The sequence below is a fragment of the Trematosphaeria pertusa genome (genome assembly GCF_010094035.1).
Source record: "Trematosphaeria pertusa strain CBS 122368 unplaced genomic scaffold BU26scaffold_6, whole genome shotgun sequence".
Lineage (NCBI taxonomy): Eukaryota > Fungi > Ascomycota > Dothideomycetes > Pleosporales > Trematosphaeriaceae > Trematosphaeria > Trematosphaeria pertusa.
The window spans coordinates 935,836-950,652 of NW_022987217.1; the positions used below are offsets into that span (position 1 = coordinate 935,836).

At 53.3% G+C, this 14,817-nt stretch overlaps 5 protein-coding genes across 5 annotated transcripts; 4 read left to right on the forward strand and 1 right to left on the reverse strand.

Annotated features, from left to right (window-relative positions):
- Positions 1-869: 869 nt before the first annotated feature.
- Positions 870-4,738, forward strand: BU26DRAFT_292034 (HET-domain-containing protein; the record flags this gene model as incomplete). The annotated part of the gene is made up of 2 exons (XM_033821653.1): positions 870-1,929; positions 1,979-4,738. Coding segments are annotated over 2 exons (3,820 nt in total), but the record flags the coding sequence as incomplete, so codon positions are not given.
- Positions 4,739-5,527: 789 nt separating this feature from the next.
- BU26DRAFT_563787 (uncharacterized protein) lies at positions 5,528-6,507 on the forward strand (the record flags this gene model as incomplete). The annotated part of the gene is made up of 2 exons (XM_033833207.1): positions 5,528-5,758; positions 5,818-6,507. 2 exons carry the CDS (start codon positions 5,528-5,530, stop codon positions 6,505-6,507), a joined length of 921 nt encoding a protein of 306 aa, XP_033684898.1.
- Positions 6,508-6,754: 247 nt separating this feature from the next.
- On the forward strand, positions 6,755-7,736 carry BU26DRAFT_518411 (ThiJ/PfpI family protein). Its single transcript, XM_033828804.1, has one exon. It carries the CDS (start codon positions 6,824-6,826, stop codon positions 7,577-7,579), a length of 756 nt encoding a protein of 251 aa, XP_033684899.1. The 5' UTR covers positions 6,755-6,823; the 3' UTR covers positions 7,580-7,736.
- Positions 7,737-8,500: 764 nt separating this feature from the next.
- BU26DRAFT_563789 (phosphoglycerate mutase-like protein) lies at positions 8,501-10,285 on the reverse strand (the record flags this gene model as incomplete). The annotated part of the gene is made up of 3 exons (XM_033833208.1): positions 8,501-8,690; positions 8,750-10,085; positions 10,156-10,285. The coding sequence occupies 3 exons, from the start codon at positions 10,283-10,285 to the stop codon at positions 8,501-8,503; spliced, it is 1,656 nt and encodes a 551-aa protein (XP_033684900.1).
- A 1,548-nt stretch (positions 10,286-11,833) lies between these two features.
- Positions 11,834-13,004, forward strand: BU26DRAFT_593547 (uncharacterized protein; the record flags this gene model as incomplete). The annotated part of the gene is made up of 2 exons (XM_033834873.1): positions 11,834-12,716; positions 12,775-13,004. The coding sequence occupies exons 1-2, from the start codon at positions 12,254-12,256 to the stop codon at positions 13,002-13,004; spliced, it is 693 nt and encodes a 230-aa protein (XP_033684901.1). The 5' UTR covers positions 11,834-12,253.
- Positions 13,005-14,817: the final 1,813 nt, after the last annotated feature.

Here is a 14,817-nt window from a genome sequence, read left to right on the forward strand (position 1 = left end):
ATAATAAAAAGGGGAACGGATCGGTTATATCCTCACAATCTTTGTCTTGGTGCCATCCTACTTTTCAAGAGGCTTTGAGTGCGACTCCGTCCTGAGCTATAGGATTCCCTACTTATTCCTTTCCCCCTTTCTTTTAGCGACCCTCTAGGTCTTGTATATGCTAATATGCTTCTATAAAGATATTCTCTGGTCGTGTCGCCTTGCGCCCTTCTTTTCGTGGTCTAGTTGGTTTTATTAGGGACCTTATATCTGCCTTGGAGAGCGAGGCGTGAGGACTGGATTCGCAACTGATTTAGTTTGAATGATGATAAAGATGGTTAAAATAGCGGGGCGCACTAGTTAATACTAGACTTGTCTGGAACTGGCGAGAGCAATGGAGGTAGATTAGGCTGCTCTTTAGAGCGCGCATCTTACCGCCGCTGTGGCTCTCTCGCTCTCGAGTGGTGGCTTGGCGAGACTTGGGTTTTCTTGGACATCATTGCTTCTTTGGCTTCTGTATTTCAGCTCCTCACCGCCCACTCTCGTTTCCATCCTTGGGACTCTCGTTTCCATCCTTGGGACTCTCGTTTCCATCCTTGGGACTCTTGTTACCCTCTGCGTGGCAGCACGCGTCTCGCCGGAGCCCGAAAGCATTCCTGCGCTGGGACACCCGAGAAATTGCTTCAGTGATGGAAGAGGTGGCAACGAAAGTGCTTGAGCTGGCAGAGAAGGCAAAGAATCACTCTGATCAGAAAGAAATGAAACATGCGGAAAAGGCCTTCTTGGAAGCATTGAACAAGGCTGAAAGTGCTTTTGGTCCATATCATCAGGTGACTATCCAAGTCTCTAATAACATAGGCTTTTTCTACCAGACACGGCGACCTCCGGACCTCCATCAAAGCGAGCAATACTATCGACGAGCCCTTTCTGCATGCGAGAAGGTCTACGGTTACTCGGCGAAGCCTACTTTGAGGACGTTGAAGATTTTGATCGGCGCCATTTGGGATTGCGACAGACAAGAAGAGTGTGAACCGCTCTGTCGGCGCGCTCTAAGGGGACATTTGGACCGGTTCGGATCGGATCATGAAGAAACAATCCAAGTTATGGAGTGGTTAGGCTGCAAACTTTATTACTCCAACCCCGGGGAAACCGAATGCCTTTTCCTCGCTCGACTCGAGACTCTCCAGATAGTCCGGGGAAGCTTCCATCCGTCCACTATCGCTGCGGCTACAGATATATCACAAGTTTACTTCGATCAGTGCTACAGATCGATCGTAAACGATCCGTGCGACACTACCGGCGAAGCATTGCATCAAATCGTCAAAGTGGCTTCGTTCTATGACAGATGCCCTCCTGGCTGGGGGAAATCCATGTTTATGTTAGGAAGAATGTGCCTCTGGTGTGGCGATGAACATAATGCGCAGGTTGCATTCAATATTGCATTACAGCAGCAATACTCCAACCGAATCTGCGACGGATGCGAGAAGGTTTTCGATGGCATAGTCCGTCTTAGGGCCATTTGTCGCGTCTGCAAAGACACGGATCTCTGCGATTCTTGCTACACCGTTTACCGAAACGATACGTCACATGTTGCCGTTCTCGTCGATCAGTGCAGGGGCCATTCCTTCTTCGAAGTCACCGAGGCCGACCTTGTTGACTTCAACATTTATCTTTGGGTTAAGAAGCTTCGATCTCGGAACGAGGAAGAGTTGGCGGATAGGAAAAAGGAAGCAGAGTCTCGTCTAAAGTGCTACTATATCGGCGAAAATCCTCATGCCGACTACACTTGGCACGGTTTCACTCGTATCAGAGACGATATACCGCCCGGAGATGATTGGGACTTACAGCCAACTGTGCTGGAAGATATAGACAACGATCTGCTCGCAATGCGTGCTTACCAGGTCAGAGAATGGGTCCCGCGCTTGTTGCTGAATTGGTTCTCTGTAAGAGGTAAGCGTTTGCCCATACACCCCGTAATTAAGCTGATAGCTGCCATGAGATCGGGAGCATTATAGCCTTCCAGAATGGGCTGAAGGGGGAGAGGCAACCTTATACGACAGCTTGACCAAAGTGCATGCGCAAGCGGAAGCCCTCCTTCGAATTGCTTTAGGATCGCGGCGTACCCAAGGTCAGGTGGAAACTCCAAGAGAGGACCCCAAAATCGGCTCAAACTCGATTTATGTACGGGAGGACTTCATTCTGGATCGCAAATTACCGCAGATACGAGTTCTAGAGCTCATTAGCCACGACTCCACAACGGTGAAATGCAAGATAGCCCGCCTCAATCTTCTCGACAAACCCATCTACGACGCTCTTTCTTACGTGTGGGGTCCTTCAGAACCCTCCAAGTGGATGGAAATCGACGGTAGAGCCATACCTATAACCCCGAATCTCTTTGCGGCGCTCTGCTCCCTATGTCAGGATAGTTCGCTCAGAAGGCTATGGGTTGATGCCATTTGCATTAATCAGGATGATGTCGACGAAAAGGAGCAGCAGATAGCTATGATGGCCGATATATATCGGTCTGCAACAACCGTACGAATATACCTTGGGGGCAATCTACCGACGCGCCTCGGACTGCTAGACTACTGGAATAGAGAAGGGAAAGAACCGGATGAACATCTAGAGGACACCCTGCCGCGACTTGGAATTTCAATGCAAGGTCTTCTCGACGACTTTATGGACTTCGTTTCCAGGCCCTGGTGGACTCGTGTATGGACCCAACAAGAATACACTCTTGCAGCCCACGGTCCAGTATTTTACTTAGGAAGCAGGTCTGTCCTTGCATCAGAAACGTGGAAAGACTTCGAAAGACTGCATAACGCGGTGGTAAACGTATCCACCCCTTTCATGGGCTCACATGACGTTGAGCTAAAGACCAATCTCTCGCTACAAAAGAGGATCAGGGTAGTAATTCATGCGGCCTATACACTCAATCGACGCCACGAGGGGCGAAACGGTCTGGCATTCCACACTCCGCTGGCTGGCTTGTTTGAGCATTTCGTCCTCCTCAGATCTACCGACCCCCGCGATAAAATTTTTGGTCTGCGAGAGATCGCCGAACCAGTTGTGCAACGGCTCTTCCAACCAAATTACAGAGCTCCCGTTGAGGACGTGTTCGAAAAATTGGCGGCATGGCTGTTGGTTTTTGACCTCTGGGAAGAGATGTTTTGGAATTATCCTTTGAAACTCTCAGCCGGAAACCTTTCGCGGAATATCCCTTCTTGGGTTCCCGATTTCTCCCGACCACTTTCTTGGTCAAGCGACGAACTCCACTCTCGGGTAGTCGAGACGCCGGATGCTTGCGACTGTCTGCCGCTGACAGCTCTTGAGCCGCAGATGAATTTGCTTCCTTCGGTCCGTGAAGGCGCGCACGTTGCGGGACCCGTAATTTACGATGGAATCCTTGCACTCGGAGGAAGGGAGCTCGACGGCATAAGCAATGTGTTCCATATGGGCCACGGCCTGTGGCATAACCTCTTGCCTAGGCTATGGTATCTCGATCAGTTCTTCACGAGGGAGAACCCAGTAGTCCTCTATTACGCTTCGGATCCACTCTCTCAACTCTTACGGCGCTATAGTCAGAGACAGCTTCACGGGTGGGCCTTTCGGTCTCACCACCACCCAGGAGCCGACCTCACCATCGCTTTCAGTCAGGACAGTTTGACACATCCAGAAGTCTTCAAAATTCTACTGGATCGCTGTCAGTGTATTCAACGCGAGCTCGTAACTCTCAGCGATATCGTAAAAGTCGAAGACTATATCGTCATCTCAGATCACCAATTTGAGCGTATGGAACATGACCCTCCCCTCGCAGAGGATCAGAGATCCTGCATCGAGGAAACCAAAGCCACTATTCAAAATGTCTTCCTCGGCGTTGCGTCCCGTCTAGCAAAGCTCCTAGGCTATCTCGCACATGGACTAAAGCATCCTCTAGGTATCCTAGGTGCGGCGTTGTTCAATTACGAAAATCTCGAGAGCCAATTGAAGCGTCTGCGCAGACCCTCATCTAGCTCAAGCCCTGACACGCTGATGATCAAGTTGCTGGCCGCAAAACTTGGGCCGCTCATAGAAGTCACTTCAACAGAGTCGGTCGTTCCAGGTGTCCCGTTCGCCGGAATCGATGAACCAATTTATGAAGACCTTCAGTCTCATATTACAGAATGTGAATCAGAGCCCGAGGTTCAGTTGCGAGTCCGATTTGTCCTGCAGGTTGCGGAGACGCTTCGAGCCGTCGCCTCAAAGCATATCTGCCAGGGCCATCTTCCAGACAGGGACCTTGCCTTTGCCAAGGCTACCGGGCCTCCACCCTTCTCAGATGACGCTGATAGGGAATTTGAGAAGTACGCGGAGATAGTTAGAAGAGCAGGGGAAGCTTATAGAAAGGATAACAGCGTCAGGACACTCGAGGATTCGGAAGCAGACGCCAACGATGGCCAGAACAAGCTCGACAGACACGAAGCCCAAGTTGCACAGCAGTCGCAACATAAACGAAAGCTTTTCTCCCGCGTGTTCGAGGAGTTGGAGGCTCAATTCAAGGACCGTACTTTCTTTGTCACTAAACGAGGTTTCGTAGGGTATGGCGCTCCTGGTGTAAGCGATATCCGGGTGGCAGACACGGTTATACTTCTCGAAAATGCGAGGATGCCTCTGGTCGTGAGAACGAAGACGCAGGAGCATTTTGAGATCGTCGGGTTTTCGATTGTCCGCGAGCTTATAAAGGAAGACTGGAAGAGTCTGGAAGAGCTTAAGACTTTGCCTCGTAGAGTATTCAAATTCCGTTGATGGATGAGAAGGTGAAAGCTAAGAATGCTTGCGCGAGTCCACGGGCTCAAACCCCGCCCCCCCCCGAAAAATCACTCCCTTCTCCAAATACGTCCGGCGCTCTAGTATGTTTTTGCTCCATTATTAATAACTTCGCAGTTGCCTGAGCCATCGGGGCCTATGCCATCTACCGTGTGGTACCTCGTTACCACTGGCACGACAGAAGGCCATTGACAGAAGCATAGGCCCCTTCGCCCTTGATAGAGAGATGCGCTGAGTTTGGTGGCGACCGTACGATATGCATCGCTTCTATGTCTTGAGGCAGTACATCATGTAGAATGCGGATGATACTCTACTGTCGGCCGCGATATGTCACCGGGGGCCAGGTACTTGTCAGATGAAGAAAGGCTACGATCAAGGCGCGGCGAGGGACTAGCTACAAAAATCGTCTCTCAGTGGGATGGGGGGTAATGGGTGTATTCGGGTACTTGTCATGCTGGCGGTGGGTTGCCTTGGGACCCTGAGTTAGGGACCACTCCCTAACGGCAAGCTACACATTTGAGCCTCTATGAGGATCTGCACCGCAATATGTTTTAACGGTTAATATATTACCCCGAAATATAGTTAGTCGGGCGTAAGCTTACCTACGTACTAAGCCTGTCGCTTACAACTGGCGTCAAGAGCGCCCCGCGACCTCGTCCTTCACGTATCACCTCCGTCCCACCGCCCACTCTAAGAACTCGGTGTTAACCTAATGAGTCATCTCCGTTCGAATTGAGGCGCCATGACCTCCAGCAGCTCAGATGTTTTGAAAAACACCCAGCCTAGCAAAGACCTGGCGTGGTGGGTGCCTAACATTGACCACAAAATCACCCCAGAGGTAAGACTAGCCATCTTCTGCACTTACGAAATCTCACAGAGCATGTGCTCATCTTCGGTGCTGCAGGTTCGTCAAGTCCTCGAAACGTACAGTAACATCGCTCCCGACGACGTTGTTGATCATGTCTACGCCATAGTAAGCACAAACACCACTCGGACCTACCGGAGACACTGCTACGCTCACCAATAATGCAGCGCGAAAAGGCATGGTCCATCCGGCCATGGCCCTGCACCGGTATAGGCAATTTCTTTGCACCAACACTGCCCAAACTCTCCTGCTACGCCGAAATCCTCTCCCGTATCAAATCCGGTGGCAAAATCCTCGATCTCGGCTGCTACTGCGGCACCGACCTCCGGCGTCTCGCGCTCGACGGATGCCCACAGGAAAATCTCTACGGGACTGATCTCATCAACCACTGGGACCTGGGCTTCGCGCTCTATCGAGACGAGCACAAGTTCCACGCCACGTACGTCGAAGCGGATTTCTTGCATCCAAACACCGAACTACTCGGTCTAGCCGGGAAAGTCGATGCCTTTTCCACGATCCATTTCCTGCACAACTGGGACTGGGAGACGCAGCTCAAGGCCGCCACGGCCATGTGTAGCTTGTCGACGTTGGGCAACAAGGTGGTTGGGGCGCAGGTGGGTACGCAGAGTAAGGATAGTACGAAATGGATTAGAGAAGGGGGACAGGAGGGGTTCAAGGCGCAGAGTGTGGAGTCGTTTGCGAGATTGTGGGAGGTGGCGGGTGGGATGACTGGGACGAAGTGGGAGACTGATGCTGAGATAAGAGACTGGGAGGTCTTTGGGTATCGGAGGGAAGAAACGAAGTACTTGGGTGAGGGTGCGGGAATACTTGAGTTTGCGGTGACTAGGGTGGAGTAAGGTACAAGAATGGGCCCGCAGCAAACCGGATCGTGGGATGGAACACATTATCGGACACTGGGGAACAAGGGATCGATGTAAGTCTTGGGGTAGCCGAAAAAGATCACTTGCATATTATCGTTACCAGAACTGAAGGTTGTGTTGGCGATATTTTGAGATGTTGTAGCGGTGGCGCTAATCCCAAACAGGCTGACGTTCCCATTTCGTCATCGTTACCACGGGTGCCACGACAGTCCTCAAAAGACCGCAACAATCCTCATACTTACGATACAAGTCCTCAATTCCAACCCTGCACCAGTCCACATATCAATTCACAATGGCGAGCAAAAAGGTCCTCATCGTCATGTCCGACGCCGCCTCCTTCCCTCTATACAACGTCGGCAGCGACGGAAAGACAATCCAACAACCGTCCGGCTACTTCCTCATGGAGCTCGCAAAACCACTCCAGGGTCTCCTCGAGGCTGGCTACGAAGTCACCTTCGCGTCTCCAGAAGGCAAAGAACCCACGCCCGATCCTCTCAGCCTGTCCCTGGCCGCCTTCGCCGGCAACTTCTACGAGCGCAAGCGCGAAACAGACCTCATCGAGCGCATGAAGAAAGACCACGGATTCTCGCACCCGCGCAAGTTCTCCGACATAAGCGACGAGGAGCTGAAAAGTTTCGCGGGAGTCTTCATTCCGGGTGGTCACGCGCCGCTGTCCGATTTGGGCGACAACCCAGAGCTCGGTCGCATCTTGAAGCACTTCCATGCTGAGCGCAAACCCACTGCTGCTATCTGCCATGGACCATATGCTTTCCTGTCTACCAAGTATGCCGGCGACAAGGAGTTTGCGTACAAGGGGTACAAGATCACCAGCTGGTCGGATGCCGAGGAGAAGTTCATGGAGACGGCAGCTTTCAGGGGCGAGGTTACTAAGGTCGAGAGCGCCTTAAGGGAGGAGGGTGCGGAGATGGTGGAGGGCGTCAGTACGGCGATTGGGAATATTACGGTGGATCGCGAGGTGGTCAGTGGTGCGAATCCGATGGCTGCGGATACCCTGGGGAAGAAGTTTATTGAGATGTTAAAGGCCTGAGGGATACTTCGATGGCTAGGGGAATGTTCATAATCAGGATGTATTTCACTGTTGTTCTCTAGCTTCAAGGTTCAGCGTAGACGAGCCGGGCAAAACGCCGTACTCCTAAAAATGGACTACGAACGCTTCCAACAACACAATACAAACTCACTCCGCATATCCGACTTCGCTCTGCTCCCAATTATTTCCCTATCCATCTACCTTACTGATATTCCTACCCTGGGCTGGCGCTCTGGCCGGCCACTTCAAATGCTGGCCTGAACTAACATCCCGTGCGAAAGCGGCTTCGACACATGGAACAAAAACATCCCATAGCGATCTCCACCTACATTTCTTATTTTCATAGTCATGCGCCTAGCTGAAGTGGTAGTATCCCTCCCCCACGCTTCGAAGCTCTCATCCGTGCCAAGGTCGGTAATGTCCAGCCAAACTTTCCAGTTATGAGCCCATAGATTTAGAAGAAAGAGTGTGTCGCTCTTCGCATTATTGAGCCAGAGGCTACTGTATTCTCCTGTCGCATCCAACCAAGTTCAGAACCGAGAAACCCTCTTGGAATTTGTCATTCTCAGCGAACAATGACGATATACACCCTTGGTCCACCTCTTTCAGGTAGATAGCTCGTTGACAGTTTTCAGGCGCATAACAGGCCTGAACCACAGCAAAATGCGCATTCACTCTTACGATGGATAGGTCGTTGCGTAGCAGTCTGTTGGTCATGGAGAACTCTAATGACTGGCCGTTCCCAACAGTGAAACGCTTGGAATCTCTGACGCAGACCGCGCGAATGGACCTCCGTCTGCTAGGGACGAGACGCTCAAAACTGATATGCATCTGCACGACACTACGATGTACTCATAAATGTACATAGCATATGTGCATTAGCTAGGCATTCTTCTCCCCCATCTCCCCACCAGAGCGAGTCTAAGACCTAGGCGCCCTCCCATTGTAGTCGACACCCGGCGTAGCAACGTAGTCAGCGAAGCAGTCATAGTCGAAATCAATGTCAGCGCTGCGTTTCCGGAGCACTGAAACGACATTGTCGAACGAGCAGAGACCGTTCGGGTCGGCTGGGCAACCTGCGTAATTGGTAATGGGAATGACAGCGTCGTTGCTAAGTGCCCAACGTCAGCCTGGGACGGATATTAAATGGTCCGAAGAGTCGGAACTTACACGATGAATCTAATCTGCTTGGTAGGCGAATAAGCCGGGCAAGAAAGGACCTGCGTAGTAAAATGCGTCGCGAACGGCACAACCCTGCTAGCCACGAAGCTATTCTGGTCGCCATTTCCAGCGGGGCTCAGCGGCGGGCCGGCGAACAAGGCGGTGAGGTTGAATGCGGTGAGCGTATCGAGGACGACGACTTCATGCGTGGCATCCGCATAGATCGACTGGTTGAGCGGGAAATAGGTGGAGCTGTTGTCGAACGTCTCGTTCAGCGCCGACCGCGGCGCAGGATACTCGCCGGTAAAGCGGGCGATGAACTCGTCGAGGAAGCCTTTGCCCTGGGCGGCGGAAACGGGTGAGCCGGGGCCGTTGTTGTAGTAGAAGGATAGGTCATAGTAGTACTCGTAGGCGAGGAAGTCCTGCTTGGTGAACAGGGGGCAGAAGGCGGAGTATCCGAGCGCGTGGGTCTCGTAGGAGCACAGCTGGAGCATGGCAATGGCGTCGGTTGGAGTGAAGTTGAGACCGGAGACCTGCGACTGGAGTCGTGAAAGCGTGGCGTTAAAAGCATTCTGCGCGAATTGCGTGGCTACTGTGCTTCCGATGCTTCCCCTGGAGGCGATGTTCGAGTTGTTGCACACCTCGTACGGTGCTCCGGAATTGTTCAACCCGAGATTCTCGACCAGGATCTCAATGTTGACTTGGTCCAGGTACTCAGGCACACCGAAGAAGCCTGCCGCGAAGTTCTCCGCCGTCTTGACCATGCGATCCTGCGACTCGGTGCGGAAGACGGGGATGGTCCCGGCCTCAGTGAAGTTGTTCAGAAGGTGGCCATACAGCTCTCGGTACTGGATGCCCAGGAGGAAATTCTGGCTGCGGCCGAATGGCGTGAGAAGCTCAGCACCGAGTTTGTACGTCCAGTTACCGAGGAAAGCTAGTTCTCCCGAAACGGTGAATCCGCTCTTGGTGGCATTCACGATCTTCTGGGCGAATGTGGCAGGCGCCGCACTGCTGGTCGGGTACCGCGCGCCGTGGCGGTAAAGCAGATGCATCTGGATGACGTCGCAGCCCTCTGGTGCGAGTGGGCTGGCATCGGGCAAGCCATAGTCGGACGAGCGTAGAGAGCACCACGGCGACAGATTGCCCCAGTACTTGGTGATGTCGAACGTGGACTCGGCATCCTCGCTATGATGCTGCGGGTTGATCAGGGGAAATTGGTAGGCGCCCTTCTCGTTGTAGGGATACGCGGGCGCGGTTTGAATAGCCGCGGGCTCGACTCCGGTTGGTGTGGGGCCCGGGAAGCCGACTACAGATTCGGGTGGGAAAAGCGCCGAATCAACTGCAGCTGGATGACCGGGACTTCAGCAGGCGGTAAAGGGGCATGGAACGAATAATGTTTCTGGAAAATAACTTACTGTCCGAAGGAGGGAACAGATCCGCGGTAGAGGATCCCGCGTACGGCGCGGCCCTAATTGTCGTGGGTGCTGCAATGCTTTTATGGGCGAAGAGCGCTAAGAGGACAGCGGCGCGCCCCGCATGAGCCATGTGTCTTCATCTCGAGGCCGGATGGATGGTCCACAGCAAAGCTTAACGCACTCGGCAGACGCAGGCAAGCTTTTGCCCAGCAATCTGGGCACTGACGCACATCTTATACCTGCGCACCGGCGACTGTAGCGAGCCCGGGAATCGTCGTCATGAAGCTGCAACTGAGCTGCTTGGGAGCACGCGGTTGAAGATGCATTGGCCAATCAAACAGCCGCCTGCCCGCATGTGCTGGCGATCGCGGCTTTTGGCTCGGTGGTTCGCGCGCCGGCATGGCGGGCTAGCACCTTTTACGTACTTACAAGCCAATTGTCATAGGGCAGTTTCTGGTAATGGGGAGACCGAACGCAGGTACCGACATCATGACGGCGGGGTTAGTAGGCGTTTAGCAACCCACGTGGTCATCATGTGGACGGAATTGATTACCGCGCAAAGCCCACCATGTGCGGAAATAATTCGTGATTGGCTTTTCGGGGAGAGCTTGCTTATGTCAGATCACGAATTATTGCCGCAATTGGCACTTGCCGGTGCTACTTTTCGCTCAGTCACAGGACCTAGCCCACTCCAGGACTAATTCAGGGGCCCTGTACATCTCGGAATGCCGCGTACATAGGGGACCCCTAACGATCCCGCGTAAACATCAAAACAGAAATTCCCAGCTTTGCCAAAGAAGTCCCGTACTTCTACCTTGACTCGAGGCAGGGGCGCACATATCCTACTATTACCCTTTCCCCAGCCTGCCAACTCACCCTCCGAAATACTGATAAACCCCCTCGCTGCCAACTTCCAACTTCCAACTCAAACTCACCGCTTCTCTCTCCCCACAACCCGCGCACCAGGCTAGAATTTCCCGTCATCTCATTACCTCGAAGAGCGCGCATCATGACGACGCATCGCGATGCCCTGTGTGAGCGTTGGGACTCCTCTGGGGTCTCGCGTGGCCGCGCTATCCCCAATCGGCGTTTATTGCTGTGCTTATGCGGCGTTCTTATGACGATCGTCCCCTTGTCCCCCTGTCGATCTATGGGGAACCGTTGCGCCGCCGCGCCGCGTCCTTTCGGACCGAACAGGACAGGACTTCGTTCTCCTGTTGCTCAGTATTTGCGACGGTTTTCATTCCAGTCGGTATTGTGTATGCGTCTTCGCGGGTTTGTACGCTGCAACGCTTAGACATGCTCGAGCTGTATTGGAGTCTATGTCTTCGTAACCATACGAACTTTTGCTGGCGTACCCGGCCAATAGGTATGGTCCAAAATGCCGGGCCATCCGGCCGAAGAAGTCGCGAGCTTGGACCGACTGTAGGTCGGCACTTGAACCGGGCTATCGGAATCTCCCACCATGAGGATGTTCATCGCTATATACGTGTTTGGACAGACGTGAGCGATGAATCCAGCTGAAGGCTAGTTTTGCGCGGCGGGGCTGATTGGCACCCCCTGCGTGCGGCATTTTCCGGCGTCTCTTGTTGAGGTGATCGTGAGTTGTGCGTGTTTGTGTTGTGTCTGTCCTACTTTGCGGCTTATATGATGCATATGGGTGAGAGGTAGGTTAAGGGCTTTTTGGAATGTTTTCCTGTGTTTTCGGCGGAGACATGGCCTGAGAACCAATTCCATGGTGGCCGACTCCGAAGGCGGAACGGGTGGACGCATTATTTCCCAAGGGTGAGATGTGCGAATGAGGATGTGAGACTTCGAAAGTGAAGGGGGCCTCAATCAGTCGATCCTACTGTACAGTGCGTCGGGGCAGGAGTCATGACACCATGACTACCGTAAGATTCTCCTTTGGCTCTGTGTTTAAAAGCCGTCCTGTCCTCACGAGCATCTGCTTTCTTCTCCATCAGCATCAGCATCCTCACCCAGTCGCTCATTCAGCATCTTTTTGCAAAGCATCATTGTCGTCCTTCTTTAGTGACCATCCAACTTCCTTACTTTTTCCCGTCCATAATTCTTATTCAATAATACACCAACCGCCAAAATGAAGTTCCTCAGCTTCTCGCTCGTCGCCCTCTCCTCCCTCTTCGCAGCCTCGTACGCCGCGCCCACCGCGTCACCAGCCGACGTCGTCCCCGCCCCGGACGTCAGCGTGCCGAAGCCGCTCGATGTCGCCGACACGCTCGATCGCCGCACCGACAGCGTCGTCTGCTCCAAGATGAAGACCACCATCGTGGAGGTCAAGAAGCACACGTCCAAGATCAACTCGACCATGGAGGGCGTCACGTACAGCGTATCCGAGGCGGACAAGACCGGCATCATCAAGCTCGTCAAGAGCGAGGTCACCATCGTTATCCAGCTCGTGGCCACGCTTGTCGGCGAGGTCGTCGAGCTGCTCGGCTCCACGGTCGAGGCGGTTGAGAAGGAGGAGCTTGTTGCGCTTGTCCTGGAGCTTGTGTTTGAGATCCTGTACACGCTTAAGCATGTCATTGAGACGCTCAAGATCAGTAAGTCGATGAACGCGTCTTGATTCTCTGAAGCTGCTGGTTGACCTTATCGCAACAGCCATTTTCGAGCTCCTCGGCCCTTTGGTCTTCGTCCTCCTGTCCGTCATCGTGCACCTGCTCACCGTCCTCAACGTCCTGGTCGAGGGCGTCCTCAAGCTCGTCCTCACCCTTCTGGGCGATGTCATTGGGCTGCTTTCGGGCGTCTTGGGTGGCCTGCTGCCCATTGTTCTTGGCCTGGTCGGCGGCATTCTGAGCAAGATCGAGAGCCTCGTCTCCTGCCTGCTCTAAATTCCGCAATTTGGAAATCGGGTTGGGAGGGGCGACCCGCGGTGGAAGGAGAGGAGTGGAATGGCGGTCGGGATGAGCGGCTGAGACGGTGAAGGGAGCGCTGCTCCGGCGGGTGCTTTTCGAGTTGGTACCACGGGCATCTTGCGAGAGTTTTTGGAACTTGGCTACATGACATGCAACGGCTCGCAACCACTTAGCGATGAATGTAGCATATTGCAGTTGGTTCAGGTTTCTGTTCCGTAGAATACACGTGTCTTTGTAACGGTGTCGAACTAATGAATCTGCGTATCTGGTCGATGACTTGCAGCTCGATGTATTGCACTGTTGCATGAGGCTCCAAAGTTGCACTTGGGACATTGGCACGAATTTATAATTGCAATACCAGGCAGGAAAGACGGTACGGCAGAACTAGCCTAAGACTGTGTGATCATCATGTCCCAGCCATCCATGCCGTCGGTCCATACCTGCATACCGTTGACATACAGGGAATACATACTGTAATATCCATGTTTGAGCTCCTCATCGTTCATTTTATTCTCAGGCAAGACATCGTATATATCTTCTGCCTCGAGTACGGTCGGGTCGACCATGACCTCCTCGATGTCCCATGCATCGCCCTTGACAGCCGCCGGGAAGTGAATGTTCGACTGCCCCTCCAGGATTTCACGAACAGCATTGGGAAATGCCTCGGAGACAGAGCTTCGGTCGGCTGAGAAGATGCTCGTTTGGAGTGGTGGGACCGATTCCGCGCCGGGAACGCTCAAGCATGGCCTCCTGGACGGCGGCCGCTCTCTTCAAATTGTCCCATATCTGCTGCTGGAACTCAGGAGATCCATCAAACACCATGGAGAACGAATTAGCAGGCATGCCGTATGCGCGTAGCACGGCAGCTTCGTCGATCCAATGTCTCAAATCGTCCACGGCGATACCCGCGTCAAGTTCTTTACGCGTGCGATAGTCCTCCACGGCCGACAGGGCGTCGGACCAATAGGGTGCGAAGACGGCTTTGAACAGATTGACGCGTCGAACGATCCGGAGTCGAGCATTTTCTTGGCAGAAGGGAAGGAGGCCTTGCGCATGGCACTCGGGAAATGCAACGCCTTTTCTGTCTTCGTCTAGGAGGACGTGCCGTATGCACTGCCTCAAGTCGGATGGCATACGTTGCAAGAATGACACAGCTGCTGCTGCCGCTGATCAAAACCATAGTGCATTGTAGCGGTCCTTACGTACGGACCAATCGGAGTAGTCGCTAGCCCTCGGAAGAAAGCCTGTCGGTGCATCCAGGTCAGAGTCAGCTGGCATCTCCCAGCACAACGGCTTCCATCCTATAAGTGCCCATTGTGAGCCCTCGCTATATATTGCAGGAGAACTTTGCAAGGGTACCACTGGCCCTTTGTCGGGTGCATACCCCTTCGCTGTCGAGCGCCGGAACTTGGGGTTATCCGAGGCAAGCCGCAACATGTCCTGGCGAGTTTTCGTGTGATAGATGCTGGCTCTCCATTCGACGGTAGCTCCAATTTGTAGAAGACGCGCGCTCTTTTTTTTATAGGAGAGACCCCGAAGCACTTTGACGGTGGAAACCTCCGGGTACTGGCGCGCTAATTCCTCGAGCACCTCTGGTGTGACGCAGTTGCCAGCATCGCTCAGCATGCAACGAAAAGCGAACTGCTGCTCCTCCAAAAGCCAGTCGAACCGGTATGCTTTCGAGCTCAGGTCCGGTATCGGGGTGAAGGTGATGCGATTCTCCCGTAGAGCGATGCCTCTCATTTCCTTGGCGATAGCAGAGCAGGTATACTGCAGGGAGAGGTTGATG

What these genes read in the sequence shown, in the direction of transcription:
- BU26DRAFT_518411 (XM_033828804.1), top strand. Translation starts at nt 6,824, where the DNA reads ATGGCGAGCAAAAAGGTCCTCATCGTCATGTCCGACGCCGCCTCCTTC.